General features: G+C 41.7%; 1 protein-coding gene across 1 annotated transcript in view; it reads left to right on the forward strand.

Moving 5' to 3' along the window:
- The first annotated feature begins 3,856 nt into the window (after positions 1–3,856).
- COLQ (collagen like tail subunit of asymmetric acetylcholinesterase) overlaps positions 3,857–20,030 on the forward strand; it is a 38,510-nt gene continuing 22,336 nt past the window's right edge. Inside the window, exons 1-3 of the mRNA XM_066181172.1 lie at positions 3,857–3,962; positions 16,251–16,363; positions 18,259–18,354. Coding sequence (XP_066037269.1) covers positions 3,857–3,962; positions 16,251–16,363; positions 18,259–18,354 — 315 coding nt within the window. The remainder of the gene's footprint in view (positions 3,963–16,250; positions 16,364–18,258; positions 18,355–20,030) is intronic.

Raw genomic sequence — 20,030 nt, forward strand, 5'->3', positions numbered from 1 at the left:
TATGCTTGGATTTACTTCATTGCACAGTTAGTGGGTCTGTTCCTATATGGGCTTCTGAATCAAATTTAAGTACACCAGCAAGGAAATGGTGAAGCCACTCACTGGCTTTCTGCACTTATTTTGCTTCAGCAGCTGCCTTCATACTTTAGGAAACACCATCTTCCAAGGTGACATTAGCTGTGTTGTCATAGCACTGAATGTAAGTGTTAGACATAACTGACTCAAGTGTGCAAAACTGAACATGTATTTTTATTGTGAAAAACAATTGTTGCTAAATAACTATCTCACAAGGAGAATGTAATTATGAAGATTCTTTTTCCAGCTCCTGCCCTAATTGAATGAACAGGATTCTTCTGTACTACTTTGCAGACACAAGCTGTTATTGAATTACTGCATTAACTTGGGGTTCCTGTTTTACCTTTGCCCCACTCAGCAAGCGAGCTTTCAGACCTTTGAACTAGAAAGTCTCAATTATATAATGAGTATCTCAACAGGACAAGGGGGAATGGTTTTAAACTAAAAGAGGGTAGGTCATGGCTAGATGAAAGGAAGAAAGTTTTTCTGGTGAGGATGGTGAGGCAGTGGAACAGTTTGCCCCAAGAAATGGTGGATGCCCCTTCCCTATAAGCATTCAAGTTCAGGTTGGATGGGGCTCTGAGCAACCTGATCTAGTTGAAATGTCCCTGCTTATTGCAGAGGATTGGACTAGATGACCTATCTGAACCAAATTATTCCATGATTATCTTTGTCCTTCTAACTTAAATGGTGTTCATGAAAGAATTTGAGATTGATGGTCTTTTAATTATATTCATTTTACCTTGTCTCGTTGATGCAGTACCTGCCAACCAAAAGTGAACATGGCTGGGAAGAAGCCTTCTTTTTAACAAGTATGCATTAATTCTTGCATAGAAAAAGGCTCATAAATTATGTTTACATGGTAGTGTCACCAGCAGACTCCTCCATGTGCTTCTAAGAGCTCAAGTTTGGGCTGAAAAGGTCAAGCAAGAGCTCCTTGAACAGACAAACTTTTCAGGCTATTTTTTTCATTATGTATTGGTTGGCTTTTGGCATTTTTATTTGCTGTGGCATCTACCACAAATTAAAAAAAAAAAAAAAAAAAAAAGCGATAGCTGGAGAAATGCATTGCTTGGCTGAGCAAGTTCACGGGGCTCAGGGCCTGGAAAGCACGTGTTTGTCAAGTCTCCCATGCCAGACTCTCCCTGCTACATGACACTTTCCCTCCTCAGGATTCTCTCTGCCATAGGCACTGATGCCGTGGAGGTCAGAAAGAAGCTGTGTGACCAGGTGTATAGCTTTGTCATCCAGCCTGGGGCAGGAAATGTCAGTCTGCTGCACTGTCACCTGTGTAGGTCAAATCAATAGGGTCACAGCTATTGTCCATTTTATTTCCAATGGACTTTGTTCTTGTGAAACCATTACCAACCTTGGCAGCAGTCTCAGCTGGTAAGGCCAACACCTCAAAATTAGAGGAAACAGAACGCAGGACTTGCACTCTGACATGGCCTGGCTCACAGCCCTGTAGTGAGAGCTCTCCACTAAAATCTAAAGAGGGAGTGGAACTACATCATGAAGAAGAGGTCTCTTCAAATGAGTATAAGTCCTAATGTCTCCTTTTGAGTTTTTGTGGAAGATGGTGTGTTTTCCACAGAAGAGGGTGTGCCTACAGAGCTTTCTTCTCACATTGGCTGAGAGCCATTTCAGGTCGAACAGGCTCAGAGGGATGGTGATGCTGTGCTGAAAGCAAAGAGAACATTTACAAAACCTCCAATTTAATCAGGGTTCTCCACTGCAATAAATGGGTTAAAAAGTCTCTATTTAAGAATTGACTGCAAAGCTGTCTTAATGTGTTTTTCATAATTCTGAACCAGCTCTGGCTTTCGGTATCACTTCTGGCTACCTCTTCTATATGATCATAGAAGGAAGGGAAAGATATTTGTCCAACTAAGACCAATAAGATCTTAATTCTTCCTAGTATTACTGTATTAATTGTTCCCCTATAAAACAGAACTTGTTTTGTACTAGAAATTTATACCAAATTCTCAATAGCTAAAAGGCTGCAGGAGGATTTCAGCAGGATTTGAAATTATTCACTTATTCCTTTGACTAACTATTGTGTTGGTCACATATTTTCAGAGCTGAATCTTTTAATACAATCTTGACATTTTAACTTTCGAGCAATTATTTTTCCAAGCTCCATGCAGGCTTCTAACATGGGGATTGCAGCTGGACATTTATCTTCCATGCTTAGGGCTTGTCATGATAAACTTCCCAAGAGCTATTCCTTTCCCTCTGAGATGCAGCATGGCAAGAGAACTAATGGCACTCATTTAATCCATGGTTATCTTGGTCAAAGAAGAAAGAGACCAAATTACTATCTTCACTAAGATAAGCCAAATACTAAAAATTAACAGACAGTGGGTTAAAGTAGATAAAATTAAAGTAGAAAATATGTTATCCAAAATATGGCAGTACTGGAAAGATATTTTAGAAAGAATTATAGTTATATTAAGTGTGTCTTTTAGGGGTAAAAATGTATAAGGCAGATGTGATTCTTCCCATCTAGCCATTACATTTAGAAAGATTTTGTCAATATGTTTGCAGCGCATGAAAGTAAAGACTGTCTCCAGAAGTAAAGCCAAGACTGTTTCCAGAATTGTGGAAATATCTCGCTTTGCTCTTCAGTGGAATTAATGCCCAGGAAGACATGCCACCATTTCTGTCAGTAAGAACTCTTCTCAAGTGGGAAAAAAAATCAATTCTATAGTTAATACAAAATATTTTTACATTTTTCTTGGGGGGAAACTGTAAAAAGTGGGCAAAGAAAACCATCTCCATGTGGGAGAGAGTAATGTTTTTCACAGCAAAGGATGTACCTCTGATTTTCATGGAAGCCACTCTCAGATGCCAGGCAAAGAGGAAGATCTCTCTGCTACTTATTCAGAGAGCACAAATTAATATGTAAAACTCTGCATGTTGCAATAAGACATGGAAACCCCAAATTTTTGTACAGGTAGCAAGGGCACCTGCTGCATTTCAGGGAGTGGGAGGTTTGTTTTCTTCACATAGTGCTGTGTAGTGTGTTGACCATCTCCACCCTCAGAGCTGATAGCATTTCATTCACCCTTTGTTTCTTCCCCCTGTTGCACCCCATCAGTGAACTCTGCAATCCTGCAGTGTCTGGCACTGTCAGTGATACTGTCATTTTCACTTAAATCCAAAATAATAATGTGTTTGTCAGTTAGTGAAGCCTTTGTGGCATCTCTCACCTTGAGCTGCACTCTGTACATGAATGCAACACTCGTAGCTACCACGGATAAGCCGATGTTAGGTCACAGCTCATCTCTCTCATTAAGGCAATTAGTGACCTGTAGAAGATGATCAATCAGGGATTTTATCCGTCTCAACGCAAGTGTCTGGTTGCCTGTACCAAAGGATTCTGTTTACAGTCCAGTTCTTAATTTCTCCCATTCCTGCTCATCATTATTATTATCCAAAGTGCTTTTTGCTTCTGTTAGCAAAACCAGAATCCCCCATGCCTCAGTTTTTGCAGCTAATGTCCACAATAGGGGCAACTGATCCAGCACAGGAGTTAAATATAACTGTGTCTAGTGTAAGGAGAAGATTTAATGGGAAATGGTTGGCATTCTTTCTTCCTAAAGGCACGGAGAGGGAGGGGGAAGAGAGAGAGAGAGAGACGTACACACACAGACACACACGCATCCCATAGTGAGGGCAGAGGCAGAGAGCAGGCAAGGCAGAGAGGGAGAGAGGGGAGAGACAGAGCCCCAAAGCAGCCCTGCGCCTCTGAGCTGGGATCTGCCAGGGCAGAGCCAGCATGTTGGTCCTCAGCCCGCTTGTCCGGGGATCTTACCTGCTGCTTTTCTTCTGCTTTGCTTTGTCTCAGACTGCGTACGCTGACAATGTCTTCTCACTTTCAGCAGGTAAATTGCTTTAAGTCATTACTTTTCCTTGCTTGGAGCACTCTGCACTCTGATTCTTGCACTTTCTGGTGGCTGGGAACACAGGAGGAAAAAAAAACAAACTCCAAATTGCAGATCTCGGCTGACGGATTTTGCATTGCAGACCTGCTCTGCCACATGCCAGGACATTTTGTTGCTTGGTCAGTTTTGCTTTTTGCTTTATAATTTCTGGTTTTAAACCCCTCCCTTCCCTTCCCCATGAGAAATAATGGGCAAGATCCTCCGCTGTTCAAAAATGCTTTTTTTCCATTGGCCTCTGTGGTGCTGTGCTAATGCATGGATCTGGCCCAATTAGTTTATTACTTGCATGTCTGCATGTTTCTTTCTATTTTGGATGAGTTTAGGTAGAATACAGCAAGGGAAAGAAAATGAATCTCAATGTATATCTGCTTCTATAAATAAAGCCCTGACCTCAATGAGTGCTGCTGGAGCCCGACTGGATGTTAGCAGAATAAACATCATCTGGCTCTGGCTATGACACTAACAAATACTCGGATGACTTACATAGCAAACAAGAGTCCACTGCATGGAAAATCCCTGCTAGGCAAAGACAAAACAAATTAGTCGTCAGCTGAGCCAGGGCCCTGGAAATCCCTCTTAATAGATTTTACAGTTTCAGCAGCAAGACTTTCCTTCAGTCACGTTCTGTGCAAAGAAAGGGGAAAGCCAGCAAGAACTCTGACTCCATCTTCTTTGAGGAACTTTAACTAATTTATGTCAAATTGCTGTCTCCCACCTTCTGTCTGTTATTCTGTATGAATACAGATGCTTCTAACTAATGTCCTGTGTTCCTTCAGTGTCAGATTTGAGATGGTTCAACTGAGGTTGGTAGGTCAGGGCCTGCCATATCTATAGATCCCCATGGCTTTTACAGTGGTCAAAGGGGTGTGTATTTCAAGTCTGTACATAAAATCAACCCTAGACAGGGATTTAAAGGCACACAGCCTTTCTTCCTCTCAAATCCCTCTGCTTTACCCATGGAGCCAGATGGTTTACACTCAAACTCTTTAAGATGCTAAAAAGCCTTTAAATTTGTTACCATTTCTTTTCAATTGGGATGTGCTTTTTCCATTATGTTGAGGTTAGTTAACAGTGAGGTTCAGGAATCACCAGGATTTATTTTCCCTTATTTACTCCAAATCGTTTTGCAATAACATCAGACCTCAAAATTTGTCTTGAAGAACTTTATGTTTCTTTGACGTTTGTAGATGCCACATAGGCAAACAAGAATGTGATGTTTCCATTGCCTTCTCCTATGGCACACACCTGTGTGTCTACAGAAGACATTTGAGCTGTCCTGCTAAGAAATAACAGTTCAACACATAACCTGCCCCCAAGAAGAGAGAAGACTTGTCATCTCTGCTGAAACCATAGTAGAAGAGGTAAACATGAAGGAAAATTCCAGAGCCTGCTCTTTGCAGTGGAGCATTTTCCACAGGGCAGTCCTGGGGTCTTGTCTGCAAAGACCCTGTTGGGCAGATCCCCACCCCACAGTCTGCTCCATGGCAAAATCCTACACTGTTCTTCTGGCTGAGACACTGAAAATCACCTTTATACCCAGCAAGCTCTTAGTGAGGCTCCTGCCTTGTATGTATTGTCAATGTTTGCTTGATAAAACGTGGAGGAAGTAGCAGTTGGCCAAAGATTCTGTCATAATCCCACAGCTGCAGGGCTGGATTAAGAGACATACCTGTATGTCATTATTACTTGCTAATCAGGGCTATTTGGTATTAAAAACTATATAATAAGGGACTCCTTTATTGCTTTGGTTGCATCTGCATTTTAAGAAACTTCTAAGAAAAAAGCAGTAAGTTCTGATTTTTCTGGTAGAAATCTGACAGTAGACAGAGAAGATGAATTAATTCCATTTTAGTGATTTCTCAAATGTTCTTTGACTGTCAGCTGAGTCAATTACTTGTCTTTGGCACCAGGATGCAATTTCACATTTAAATAATGAATTTCAGCAGTGCACTTTCAAATTCTGAAACTAATCCCATTTAGCAGAGAGGATGTTCTCAAGCAATCACTTGTCTTTCTTGTGGCTGGGAAAAAACATTTGGGTATCTTCCAGGTGTCTGAAAACTTCTCACCCAAAAGTACTATTATTTCTGTCCTCACACATCTTTGCATAGCAACAGGTCACAAATAAAAAGGCTTACAGGTCACAAAGCAGTAACTAGAAAGCAAACGGGAAACAGCCTGTTGGGTGGAAAAGTGTTTGTACAATCATTGGGGAAAGAAGAATAATCTGGACCTTTGTTTCCCGCCAACTCCACCTTAGAGCCTCATCAGCCTCAAGCAACAGTGCATCCTTGTTTCTAGAAGTATTTTGAGTGTCATGTCAGCTCCAAAGAGTTGAGTCTTATGGTTCTGAAGCATCGTTCCTGGATAGAATGTCCCAGGGAATAATATTATAACATATTATGACATTATGACAGCATATGGCTATGGTTCCACACGGCAGTGAAGACCCCCAGGATGTGTAGCACAGGCCCCAGAGACAGCAGGTTATTTTCAGGGTAACCTGTCATATCCCACCCTTATACCACTTGTGTTTGTGGTGTCATTTACATCTATTTTTCAGACCTCTGCCCTACTGAGGTTCCTGAACTGCTGCACTCCCATGATGAAGGCATGAATTCTGTAGTCATTTTTAGTAGGGCTACAGGAACCAGTCTGCACCTTGTAAGAACCAGCCTGAAGGAAACCACCTTCCAAATTCAGGTAGTAGAAAGACTCTCTTCCTCTCCTCCTCATTCCTTCTCCTCCCCTTTATTGCTCATCCAGGCCCAAGGTTTCACAGAGAGATGGGACAATATTTACATTACCAGAAGCATCCAAAGAAAAAGAACTGCATCTCTGTGCTTCTGGCCTTTTATGCGTGCCACAAAGCGCATCCCTTGATTTAATTGACTCCTACAGTCAACACTGCTTCACAGTCGTTTGGAAATATTAGGGTGGATCAGTTTAAAATAACTCAACTGGATATTAGACCACTATTAGCAGGATTCCTCACACTTTCTTTGCCTTTGTCCTATTATTTTCCTGAAGAAAAGGAACATTATATCTCACTGGGCCTTAAGTTCATCCTCTTTGAGTCAGGAAAGTGTAATATTTGCAACCAGACTTCATGTGGCAGAGCTGCAGAAAAGAATTTGGTTTTCTTGTGGACTGACACTGTTGGAGCCATAGTGATGAGCAAGGTGGGCTGGGAAGAGGAGCTGTGTGGGGTGACAGCTGTGGCTGGGCAGCACAGAGAAGGGACCTTGGGAGCCACTGTGGTGCTGTGCTGTGGGGAGAGGGCATTGTGAACTTATGAGAGAAACAGCAGGAGAGAAAGGACACGCAAACAAGGGTGATTCCTGACATTGAGGGAGTTTGGATCAGGGCTGTCTTTTTATAAGAGGAATATTTCACCCCATCATCAGCATTTGGTTTCTTTTCCCTGCAGGAACCCTAACTACTGTCATAATGGACAACAAAGATGTCAGGTGGAGGTATTCTGTTTCTAAAGAGAGTAATTGTAAATATTCATTTATGTAAAATCGCAAGAGAATGACCGATCAGAGTGTTTGCAGGAGAAAGAAAGTTGCAGAAGGAATTTAAAACAAGATAAAAAGTAAAAGCTTGAAGACTCTCAAAAGACATCAGCCAGAGCCTGCTGGGAAAATAGCCCAAAGGGTCACTAGCAAGCAAAAATATCAGACCAGGGAAGGAAGCCTGGCTCTGCTATGTAAAGTCAGCATGGACCCAGGAGGTGCTGAGCATCCTGGTACCATTTATTAGTGGGTTTCTCATGGAAAAAAAAAACAAAAAAACAGGAAAGCTGTGGTTAGATTAAAATTCCTGATGGAAGTGAGCCCCTGGCAAAAGCTACAGCTTCATTAGAAGAAGGAAAGCAAAATATCCTTGGCCATGAGAGGGCAGTCACCAAGCTGCCGAGCTGAGTAGCCAAAGGTCTTGGGGCAGGATGTTTGAGCGCTATCTGTCTTATTTGTGATTCATAGGAGCCTGAAAGGGACACACAGTACTTTTTCAGTAGATTCTCTGTTCAGCTTCAGAGAAGAAAATAACCTTGGGATTGGCTGTTTTAACTTGATAGCCCAAATGGGTAGCGGGAAAGATAAGCCAAAAGAAGGAAGGTGTAGTGACTACCCTTCTAAGCTGATAAAGAAGACAGTTCCTGAGCGGCCTCTGGGGAAAGGCTTGGACTGGTAGCAAATTAACAGCCTAGTATGCTGTGGTTACTGTTGCTTCAAGCAAATGGGTCTTTAAATAAACAGAGTTTTAAAAACCACCTGATTTGACTTTATCTATATATTCTCAGCCGGTAGATATGAACTGTGAAAATCCCAAACTGGGTGTCCTGCTCAGGTCAATGCAGATGATACTCAGGAAAGAAATCACCTTAGGACTCACAGACCTTCTCTGTTGGTGTATGCTGCAACACCTGTGCTGAGTAAGGTGAGAGCAGAGCAGCTACACTGGTGCACAGCCTGTCTGTGACTCCGTGCCTGCATCCACCTTCTCATCAGCAAGGGCAAAGGGAACACAGATGTCATCCACAGTAGCCAAGATCCCCAGAGATGCTCTGAAATTCACAGTAAACCAGTGAGTAGGAGCCCACTTGATCCTGTGGGTAAAGGGACAAGGAAAGGACATCAGAGGCAGTTCAGGAGGTTGGGCATTTGCCTTGCAGAAGTAAATAAAAATCAGAAGAGGATGCAGCCTCTAGTGAGGAAGCTGGAAACTGTCTGCAGCAAAGTTCCTTAAGCATAGCCCTGGTCTTGCATGCAGGAGAAGAAAGAGGCTTCTGATGTGTTTATGGCATTACTGGTTGACAAGGTGCTTGTCTTGTCAAAAAAGATTCAGTGATAATGCAGAAGAAGGGAAAGGGCTCAGTGAAATGCTGTTGAAGTTGAATATCATGACATTCACTTGTTGGGTTGTGAAGAAGTCCTCCAGCTGCCAGGGACAGAGGTCAGTACAGGAGCTGAGGCAGTGCTTGCTTGTCTTTCCAGCAAAGGAAGCAGTAACTGATCTAGAGGTTTTCCTATAACCCATGAATGCTTCTGACAGGCAGCATTTCCCAAATGGGAACCTCAGCTGAAAGTGATCTGCCGCTGACGTGGAGATCCAGCTGGTCCAAGCTTGTCCATGCTGTACTATTGCTATGAATGAGGATAGCACTGTCTGTAGCATGCTGGTGGATACTGGATTTTTGTTATGAGCAGACTGAAAGGTGGAGGCTTAAATTCCAGCACAGCAAAGCAAGCTGTTTCAAGATCAAGTGTTTTCACTGAAAGGATAGAAGTTCCACCAACAAGCAATCCAAAGAGCTGCAAAATCAGCCTAGTCCCTATGTAGTTGTGGACAAATGGTGCCTGTAGGCCTCTCCCTTTAGTATGGAAAGCTAATTCGTGGGTATTGTCAATATTACCAAACCTCTGCACAGGAGGGGAACAGTCTGTGACTTCACATTTCAGCCTCCTTGTGTTTGACAATATTTCCTATCAGACACTGAGGCTTCCCATGGGTGGGCTATTGGCACGGAAGTACCAGCAGTGTGACTGCAGCAAAAGAAACTGCTAATCTTAGTGAAAACCATAGGAAAGCATCAGTTGTGTTTAGACAGGAGGACATTTGTTGTCACAACAGATCCAGCATCCCTGCAGTCTTTAACTCCCAGTGCTAGGATGGTGTGTGGCTGCAGAATCAGCTGTGGTGCAGCACAGCACTCAGCCAGGACACAGCTGGGAAATCTGTCTTGAGCTACAGCTTAGAAGGTAGAAAAGAATAGGGTAAGACCTTCAAATCTAGGGGGAATTGTTTGAGGAAGATCAAAAATAAACAAGAAAGGAAAAACTCTACAGGGGTTAACAGACCCCAGCCTCGGTGTTCTATTTCTTCCCTTCTCCTCGCCAAGGAGAACATCCCTTTAATGGAAAGGAAATTGTGGGGACTCTTTCTGTAGTCACACAGCTGTGATGGTAAAAGAGCATTTGAGTAGACAAGACAAATGTAGGAAAACCACAGAGAACTGAGACATTGTAGGGAAAAAATGTTTACCATTTTCCTCAGGAGTTAGCAAGAGGGTATGGATAAGTGTAGGTTTCTGGGGAATGCACACAAGTAAAGGCAGTGCTAAAATTTCAGTTTTCTTCTACCCAGGCAAGTGATTACAGAGTGTTTTTCTCAGCTTCTTGAAATTACAAAGTTAAAAATGTTTTACAATACAAAGTCATTGGGTTTTTTGGTCAAAAGCAGAAGAATAAAGTTGACTGGCCTGGGAATCTGTTGCAGCGAGGGAATAATGAGGAATTAATCCAAAGCTGATGGCAAAAAACTTTCAAAGAAGAATTGAGAGGCTTTTCTCTGAAGTCTTTTTGAGCACACAGCAACACCCACAGTCTCATAGGGATTGTCTGGGTCTGTCTGAGCATATGGTGGAGCAACATCAAAGTCAAGTACATGTTTGATCTATGCCAGCACTGACAGATTATGATCTTGCAGTTGCAGAAGGGTGGAACTGGTGTCTCTCAGCTTTGTTGCTACTGATCTTACACAAAGTGGGAGAGGACTGTGTAGCAGTGAATGACATGCAGAAGCCTTTCAGAGCTGATGTAGCAGCCATCCTGCTTCGATCTTTAGGGCTTCAGGCTCTTCTACAGGTTATGGTAAATTCTTAGGCTTTAATACTCAGAGTATGTATACTATTGCTCTGGTGTGACAAGCAGTTGAGTTTTATGATCTGGTTCATAAAAGGATTGAGATGAGATATTGTAATTCAGCAGATTGGAAGTCTGTTTCTGGTACTGTAATTGAGTTCTCCCTGGACTTGGACTTGCTCAGCTTCTCTGGGCCTCAGTTTGTCAAGCGCTGATGGGGAGTGCATAGAATTGTCAACATTGTTCAGCAGCGTCTAGAGCTCTGCAGCTCTGCAAGTGAAAAGCAATAGAAGGAAAATTGAGCAGAATAGCCCTGTCATGGTCCTTGGAATTTATAAGACATGGGTTTATTTTACAAACCCATTTTATAAGCCACTGAAGAGTTACACCCATTAGATTTTACTGGGATTTTTCATTGTTTTGTGAAACAGAATGCAGATCCAACACAACCAAATCCTCCTCTCTCTCTCCCTGTACTGATCTCAGAATTTTCCTTCCTCAGTCAGTCTGAGAGAACGGTGTATAATCTGGCATATGTGTTGTCCGCATACATACACATACACACAGATAAAATGTCTGAAATGTTTACATACAGGGAGTAAAATGCCTTTCCTTTCCTTAAAAATCCCACAGGCCCCTTTGCTTCCCCACATCTTGCCATGTCTGCAGTGCTTTCTAGGGCTGACCTCAGAGATGCAGCCACCTCTCTCTCCCCAGCCAGGCTGCCAGGGCTGCTGAGAGACGTGGGCTAAATGTTAGGTGGGGATGGAGGACAGAGTGTCCTCGCTCCTGGGGCCAGGTGAATATCCAGACCCGCCGTCCAGGCAGCCTGCCAGGGATCATGCTACTGTCAAGCTTTGGGAACACTGACTGATTTTTAAATACATTTATTTGTTTGTTTATGAATGGTTTCTGAGTGTGCATCAGCTGGGAAAGTACTGCTGCCACAGCCTGTGGTTCTTCAGAGATTAAAAATGGAGCACTTTCAAATTTCTATGAGATTTTCTTGACTGTGCAAGGTTAACCTTTAGAACTTAGTGGTCTTTTCTAGCCTAAAGAATGCTATGATTCTATTAAAAGAAACTTGCAAGGTTTCATCTGGATTTCTTCATTTTCTAAAATTAGTTGAAATAATTTCTGGTCTGTTTTGTTCTGCTTCTTAAAGAGTCTGAAGCCCATCTTAAGCAAAAGGAAACTAGTAGGGGCAGGGGAGAGCTGCAGTTCTGTGTCTCATCTTGTAACTCCCACAGGAATTTCATGGGTCATCACCTCCTCTACTCAGACACCGTTACCTAAGCTTGATATATGTCTTTGGCATATTTAATCTGGTTTACAGGAAAGGATATATCTAGGCCATCAACTATAAGGTCCAAATTCAAAAATGTACTGAGAGATGCAGACAATTTGCTAACTTGATGTTCAGCTCAGCTCCAAACACAAGCTGTATTCTCATCTCTGCTCATATGTCCTTAAAGCACACTTTGGATCAAAAATTTTCATAAAACACATTTTAAAGAAGCAAATATTGGTAATGCTGGCAATTATCTTCGGCATTTTGAAGGAGAGCTTAAAACCTGCACCTGCTCTGTAAAAAAAGGCACCTTTAACAAGGTCTTAAACTTTCCCAGCTTAAGAGGAAATTGTGCCCTAGTTGCTTGCAGTAGATATACAGACTGGAGCTGGGTGGCTGCGGCCTCTGGCACTCTGCTGTCCTTGCAAGGAGGCTGAGAGGAGCCTGAATGAATGACAACAAAGCAGATGAAAGGCTCAGTGTCAGCTGGACAAGCCCACATTCATTAACTGGCTGGTCTGCCCAGCTCGTTTATTATTAATTCTGAGCGCCATCCGAGTGGGAGAAGCATCTGTGCTGGGTGTCAGCCGTCAGAGGGCTCCATCCAGCACAGCCCTGCCTGTCACAAGCTGGGCAAGCCACCAGCCCTGCTGGCAGGGTGAGAAGACTTTGGATAATAGCTCAGCTTCCCGTCAGGGCTTGCTGGATCAATGTGGTCATAAATAGGAAGGGAAACACATGTTAAGTATCCTTCTCCTTTCTTGTCCTTTCCTCCTGGCGTTCAGCCTACAGTTTTGTGATTTTAGGATGAAAGTAACTTTCATGGTTTATTTATGATTTTTTTTCAATGAAATCCTGTAGATTTGAATCCAGGGCAGAATATCTCTGGTATTTCTGTTGCAACAGTGGGGCTGAAGATTCCTCTAGGCTCTCCCCTAGGAGGCCTCATAGACCTCATATGAGCCCCACTCCAGGGGACTCAGCCTGGGTGAAGGCTTCTCTCTGGCTCTGCATGGTACCATCTTGAATAAGAGTTCCAAAATTCCTGCTATGGCCACAAGAAATCTACAGGAGCAAAAGGAAACATCACACTTTAGATACAGTATGTTTTTTTCTGAAGCTGCCATTGGCAGTATACCCATAGATTTATAAAGTCACTTTCTTGAACTGGATTAACTTATAGCCTTGACGATAAAAACAACCTGAGAATGTAAATGAATTCTATTTCAAAGGTGACTATTTTAATTTTTACGTTCTTTGAAAACAACGGCTTCTTGGACAAGTCCTAAAAGGATTTTTTCATTTTGTCTGTTTTTTTCTAATTGAATGTGTTCTTTCGAATTGAAGTTGTTGAAGGAGCAGGTTCTGTATGAGATATGTAAACGCATGCTCTGTGTAGGCAGGGTCTTCATATTTCACAGAAAACTGTGACAGTCCTATTCTTGGGCTGAGATTTTTTCCACTGATGGGGACTGGAGTATTCTGAAGCTGTGTTTAGCAAACAAAGCTAACCTGGAGCCTAAAAATATGCACTGCATTTGCAGAGAGCCTGTGAGCCTGCCAAGGTAACCCTTTTGCGATATAAATCAAGGCAATACTGTAATGGTTGTGCATCTTGGACCTACTGCAGTTGCTGACAAAATCCATACCATACCAAAGAAATGTGGTGCTTACTGCAAGATCAGATTACAGCAGTCATACCTGCAGCCCCTGTGTGAATAATTCTTCTTTTTTTTTTTTTTCTCCTTCTGCTGTCGCATCACCTGTCATACCTGAGTGGGGAAGGTTCTTGGATCTAGAATCGATCTTTTCTTAAATACTTGCTTGACAAATGCACCATCCAGAGCATAGCCAAAGTTACTGATGGAGCCCCTGAAATATTAACTACCCGAGTCATTACATAATTGATACCTGTCCTATATAGCAATGTCTTTACTATTAATGGTATATGATTACTTGGTATATAATAATAGCGTCTATTAGAATTCAGTCTCTATCTATAGTAATAGCATCTATTAGTAATAGTATCTAATAATATCTCTAGTAATAGTATCTATCACTGTTACTGGCAGTTAGATTTTGCTTGTTTCCACATTGAGATCAGTACATGCTATCACTGTTCATAACAGCAAAGCCAGAGTGGGCTTCAATCTAACTTGTGTTACAGTAGCATAAGATGATAAACACTGAAATCAGGGGCCATTTTTTTACTGCCTCAGTTAGGTACAGTGTTTTTGATAATAAAGCTGCTCCATGGATTTTCAAGCTTTTCTTCTAAAAAGGAGAATTCAAATTTTTTATAACCCAGGACTAGAATTTACTCATGAGGACGTGATAAGTATCATATTAGAACTATAGCTATACATCTATATTTAATCTTATATTTGCAAAATATTTAAAGAACAACACTTTTTATTTTTTTTTTAAACTTGCATTACAACTGCAGTAATGTAAATCTTTTTCTGCAGGAAAAGAGTTGCTGTTAGTGATCTCTTAGCAACTAAGCCACATCAGGCTAGTTTTGATATTCTTATTCTTGCTGAATGATAATAATCCCACTGAAATTTTATCTAGACTGTGCATAAGAAAGATTATATTGGAATGTTGTTTAAAATAAAGTAATAATCACACTTTAGACCCTTTTAAATTACAAGCTGTCCATTACCTTAATACTGTGCTATTTTGTCCCAATGCAATATGTTCAAATACAATCCTGAAACTCAGACAACCACCGAAGTTGCATGTTAAAAATTGAAAAACTTGTTTACAGCTGCATAAGTGTGACTGAATTAAGCCAATATGAAACAGAATTCTTCATATCTATTTTATTACTTGTAAGTGCTGGAGTCAGGTGACTCATAATTCTGTTACTTTTTAAAGACATTGGCATTTTCAGTACATATTTAAAGCTTTAAATTAAACAATATACCTAGTTTTTAATAAATCTTCTGCCTTTCTCTGAAATTGGAGTTTTTGACTGAGTTTCAAACTAGTGAGGAAAAGCTGAGAAAAAGTCTCCATTATGGACCCTTCCAGAATTCAATTGACTCAGGTTTCAAAGGTGTCATCACAAATAGTGTTTTAATAGAGAAAAAAAAACTGGGTGATATTAACCACCCCTGAATGTTGCTGAATCCCACTCATCTGGTCAGCTCTTTTCTGTGCATCAGGACTGAGAAAATGCTGTCCCCATTAACATGGGATGATGGAACTGAGTAATATATTTTCTGAGACATTTGAAAAACTAGAAGTAACTCTGTTCCTCCCTTACCTTGAGATGTGACTAATATCCAGCCTGCAATTGATTTGCACACTAATGTAGCAATTTCATCAGGTTTGTCTTCCCAGAAACTTAATTTAGAGATTTTCTATTAATACCAGATACTTCACCATAGGCTTTTCTTCTTGGCTCCCTGCCACCCTTCAGTTCACACACACCCATTCCAGCTGCCACTAGCTACAGGAAGAAACCAACAGGCATAAATAAATATTTGCTATCCTTGGCAAAACCTTTGAAGAAGGCTCTCACTCTGATCAGAGATGTATTTCACAAGAAGTAAATAAGATTCAGGGAAAAAAAAAATACAGTGTATAAATGCATCACATTATCTTCCTTTGTGAATTTTGGTCACAATTTGTTATATTTTGATGGAAGCTTACCTCTCAGAAAACATTAAATACACTGCCAAACACAACTGAGGTCCTGTCTTACCAGTCAGTCGGTGACAAAGATATCAGCTAAGTTTGGATTGTGGGGTATTTATTTTTAGGGATGATGGACAAATCAGAAATACGGCAACCTGGTTGCAGTTCTACAGGAAATACAAGTAAATGTGTTGTGGAACAGCTTTGCACTTCCCACTTATCATGGAAGTGCCTGAAGTGATTCTGTTCACAGGGAAGGTGATGGCCAACAGCACTGAGTGCTTTCCTGGTGGCAAGTGGGCTGTAGTAAGGACCAGAAGATGCTATCTGCAACAGACTTTTGGAACAGAGGGTAGAGAAAACAATAAATGTTTGATTCATTTTCTAATGTCACCTATCTGGAATTTTCAAGCTTCTGCTTGTGTCAGAGCCACATTTAGAGCTTATAACTTTGCATGGCCTTCAGCACAAGAAGGAACTTAGAGACTTAAGGGTCCACCAGGTTTCTTAAATCCCTGCTTGGATTGCAGCATTGTAATCAATGCATACAGGATGTAGGACAATACTGGGAAATGGCAACTTCTCTTAATCTGTAAGAAATGATTGTGCTGTTCAAGACAACAGATGAGTGTTTGTATTGAACAGATCTCCCTTGCCTGGAACAGAAGAAGCAGCTCAACTACAGAGCATGCTGCCTCCTTGGCCCTCCTCCACCGCCCCTCTTCCCACCACCGTACTTCAGGCACAGCTGGGGCACTGTAAGTGTGGCTTTTACTTCTTTTACATGAATTTTAATGACAAAGAATGAAGCATCCTCTCAAGTACTAATTCATGGTGTCACTCAGCAAACCTGCCTGGCTGTGCTGATATGGCTCTGTGGGGAAAATCACACAGCACCCCAGACTGGAGCTTGAGGTAAATATCAAATAGATCAAGGAATGAAATGAGGCTGGATTTGTTCCTGCAGTTAATTCAATTAACTTAAAATATTTTCCTTACTCTATTTTGAAACTTTCTTATAGTAAGGCAATCCTGGAACCAGAGAAAATGGCAATGCAGTAAACCAGTAAGGACAGAAAGGCAATTTTCCATCCTGCACAGTGATTTCAGAGTATATGTATATGTATATGTATATGTATATGTATATGTATATGTATATGTATATGTATATGTCCATGCACACGCACACGCACATGCACATGCACATGCACATGCACATGCACATGCACATGTATATGTCCTGTTCTGCATCACATGTTCCTTACCTAGGAGGTGAAATGAAGGTCCTGAAATCCTCCTGTGGAATCTATTCACCACCATTTCATTTTGCAGAAACACATATGTGTTTGAGATGCTGGGATGCAGTTTTCACTCACCACTTACGCACAAACCTGCTGTGTGTGATATATGTCCATACACATATGCATGTGCAGGATACAATGGGAATAATGACATAGCAATTTGCCCAATTTACTGCAGATTCTGCTAACTACAACATATTCTCCATCCCAGCATAAAGAATTTTTGTACCTACTCAGTAATTCTTGTTCCTTAACTTTAATATTTGTTCATCATATATAAACACTGCAATTATTGTTAGTGTTCTGTAAATAATGATTAGTAAAAAGTCAGTCAAGAAGTAACCCAAGAAAAAGTACAGCGTGTAATCCTCCATTGCCTTCTGATTGATCAGGATTGAACTCAGGGTGCTGCTCTCTCCAGACCAAAATATACTCGCCTTTGCCTTCCTTGTCATCTTCCCTGCCTGTGCCTTGATTTCCACAGAAAGGAGATCCAAAGACAAGATCTCTCTGGGAATGTTGTGTACTCCTTCACTAAGAATGAGACCGGGACCAGGGTTCCCGAGATTCCTGCAAGCAGCTTAGAGAGTAATCTAAGCCTAAAATCACCCTTCACACCATCTCCCCATAAAAACATGATATGAAAATAAGCAGTAATGAGCAGGGTGGGAGCCATGTGAATTAAACTATGAGCAGTTTGTTCTTTGGAGCCTGTAGTCAGAGCTTTAATGGAAAATGGCCTTTCTCTTGGAAGCCGAAAATCAGTTGTTTTAATGCAGTGTTTCTGGCTTAGTGTTCATCTGTGCTTCCAGGGGAAATCAGTTTTGTCACAGGACATAAATAAGGCATTTCACTCATGAAAGCTTAATACTGAAGTCAAAAGATCAGACGTTTGCTGATCACTTAAGACACTGGCTCTGATCTGCAATGAATGAATGCCTCCGGGTTAGTATCTTCTGGAGCGAAGTTCACGCTGCCTGTGCCCTCCCTGAGTGAAGTCTCTATTATTAGAGTAAAGATGCTATTCCTGGAGAGGAGCTGCTGCTGGCAAAATGGGACAGGGAGGGCAGGGTCAGGACTAAGAATAGGTCAGGGTCCCACGCTAGCTCAGAGGGGCAGCCTGGCTGTGCCTCTGTGAGAGGAGGAGGAGGAGGAAGCACATGGCAGGAGGCTGTGCTGAAGTGCTAATGTTCAAGCATCCATGAAGATAACCTTGTGACAAGCCCCAGACTTCTCCCAAAGAGGGCAAATAAACTCTTTTGAGGCTGTAGTGTAGGTGGCTGGATTTTTATGCATTTCTACAACAGGCTACGTGTGGCTGCATGTTCACTCCTATGTTTGATGTTTCATAGAAGCTGGATATGGAAGAGTTGTGTCATGAGCTCCAGATAATACAGGCTTCTTCTCTGCTCGAATCTCACTGTTCTGCAGGGCCTCCTGGCCCCCAGGTGAGTCATGCATGTGTGATGAAACCACATTGGTCTGTCACTCGCTCCAAAGTTCCTACAAAGCTGTGAAATGGGTGAAAATGCTTTTTACCACTCAATAAGCATGCCAAGCTCTGGCTCAATTTCATTTTGACATGACTTTGCATAAAGCATGTAGGTTTTTTACCCTGTGTTCTCATCCCTGCCTTACACTCTTGATTCTGTTTCAAGTCCGCCCTTCATTTTTGTGAAGTTTTACAGTGGGTAGCACCCAACAAAAATCACAGATGTGTCATCACTTCCTTCAGATGCTCCTGGACTGTTTTTTCTTTGCTTTAGACTCTGTTCTTTTTTGTGAGGACAAGAGCCGGTGGAGTGAATGCACAAGGGATAAAATGGACTGGGATGTTAGCGGAGTACATCCCTGAGAAGGCAAACATCTCAGTAAAATCAAGGACAAAGAGGGGCTTAGCAGGGCAGTGGGGTGGGATTCAGGAGGTGTAGGGTCTCCTAGCTTGACCTGCAACATCTCTGCCTCTGACTTTCTGGATAGCCTCACACCAGTCTTTTTGACTTCACACTTTATTTTCTACAATTTATTCTTTCAGAAATCCTCAGAAGAAGGTCAGAAATCTTAGAATCACATAACAGTTTGAGTTGGACCTTTAAAGGTCAACAACCTAAAGTACAACCTCCCTACAATGAATAGAGACAATACAGTAGACCAGACTTGAGGGAAGCTTTTCATGAACATGTCTGCATTGTCGAGAGAATCATCCATTTGCCTTTCCATTCCAGTTCCCTCCAAAGAAAATGGAGAGTTTTTGTGGAGAGGCACTTCCAGTTCCTGCTGGGGCACAGGCAGCCCCAATCTATGTGCTGTGCCAGGTGCTTGGGACAGTGATCTTCCTCAAGCCCCCTGGGTGCCAGTTTATTGCCATGCAGCCAAAGGCATGACGTTGCTCAGGGTCTGTACTCAGCAAAGCTGTGACTGAGGCTTTGGCAGCCTGAGAAGGCAACAAGCACTCAAACGCCATTTAAAAAGTATGGACAGCACATCAAAGTAAAGGCTCAGTTATGTGGCAAAAAGCTTAGCTTTAGTTATTTATAAGTCAGTACTTTAGAATATAATTGCAGGATCTAGAAGTTTCAAGGTGAAAGCCACAAAGTCTTCTTTTTATAGAATCATAGAATGGTTTGAGTTGGAAGAGACCTTAGAAATCATCTAGTTCCAGCCCCCCAGGAACTTTGTCTTTATTATTTTGCCATTTTGTCTTTGCTGATATGCAGGATAAGGAAGATTCATTTGGTTCATGAGAGTGGAAAAGTGTGGTCAGAAGTGATGCCTAGTGTTTGCCTAGTTCTGTCTTGAGGAAAGTCTTCTCTGCATTATGAAATAGCCTTGCAGAGTGATTGGCCATGATCCAGAGCTGCTGTTCATATGAAAAAAACACTTGTTATTTCAGTCTTTGCTAGACTGTCTTTAAAAAAAAATCCTCTTGATAGCCTTTCTGACTTAAATTGCAAGAAAGTAATCTGATTCTATTGTTCTACAAAGTCCATTGCTATAAATAATATTAATCTTGCAACCAAATGACCTGTGATCCCTCCAAGAATATTTTTAAATAGAGCAGACTGGCAGGTTTTATCATTACAGCAGACAGTAGGATGGGTATAACATGGCTTTGGAATTTTTA

Source organism: Chamaea fasciata, unplaced genomic scaffold, assembly GCF_029207755.1.
Source record: "Chamaea fasciata isolate MVZ Bird 193981 ecotype frontalis unplaced genomic scaffold, bChaFas1.0.hap1 SCAF_1, whole genome shotgun sequence".
In the NCBI taxonomy this organism is placed as follows: Eukaryota; Metazoa; Chordata; class Aves; order Passeriformes; family Sylviidae; genus Chamaea; species Chamaea fasciata.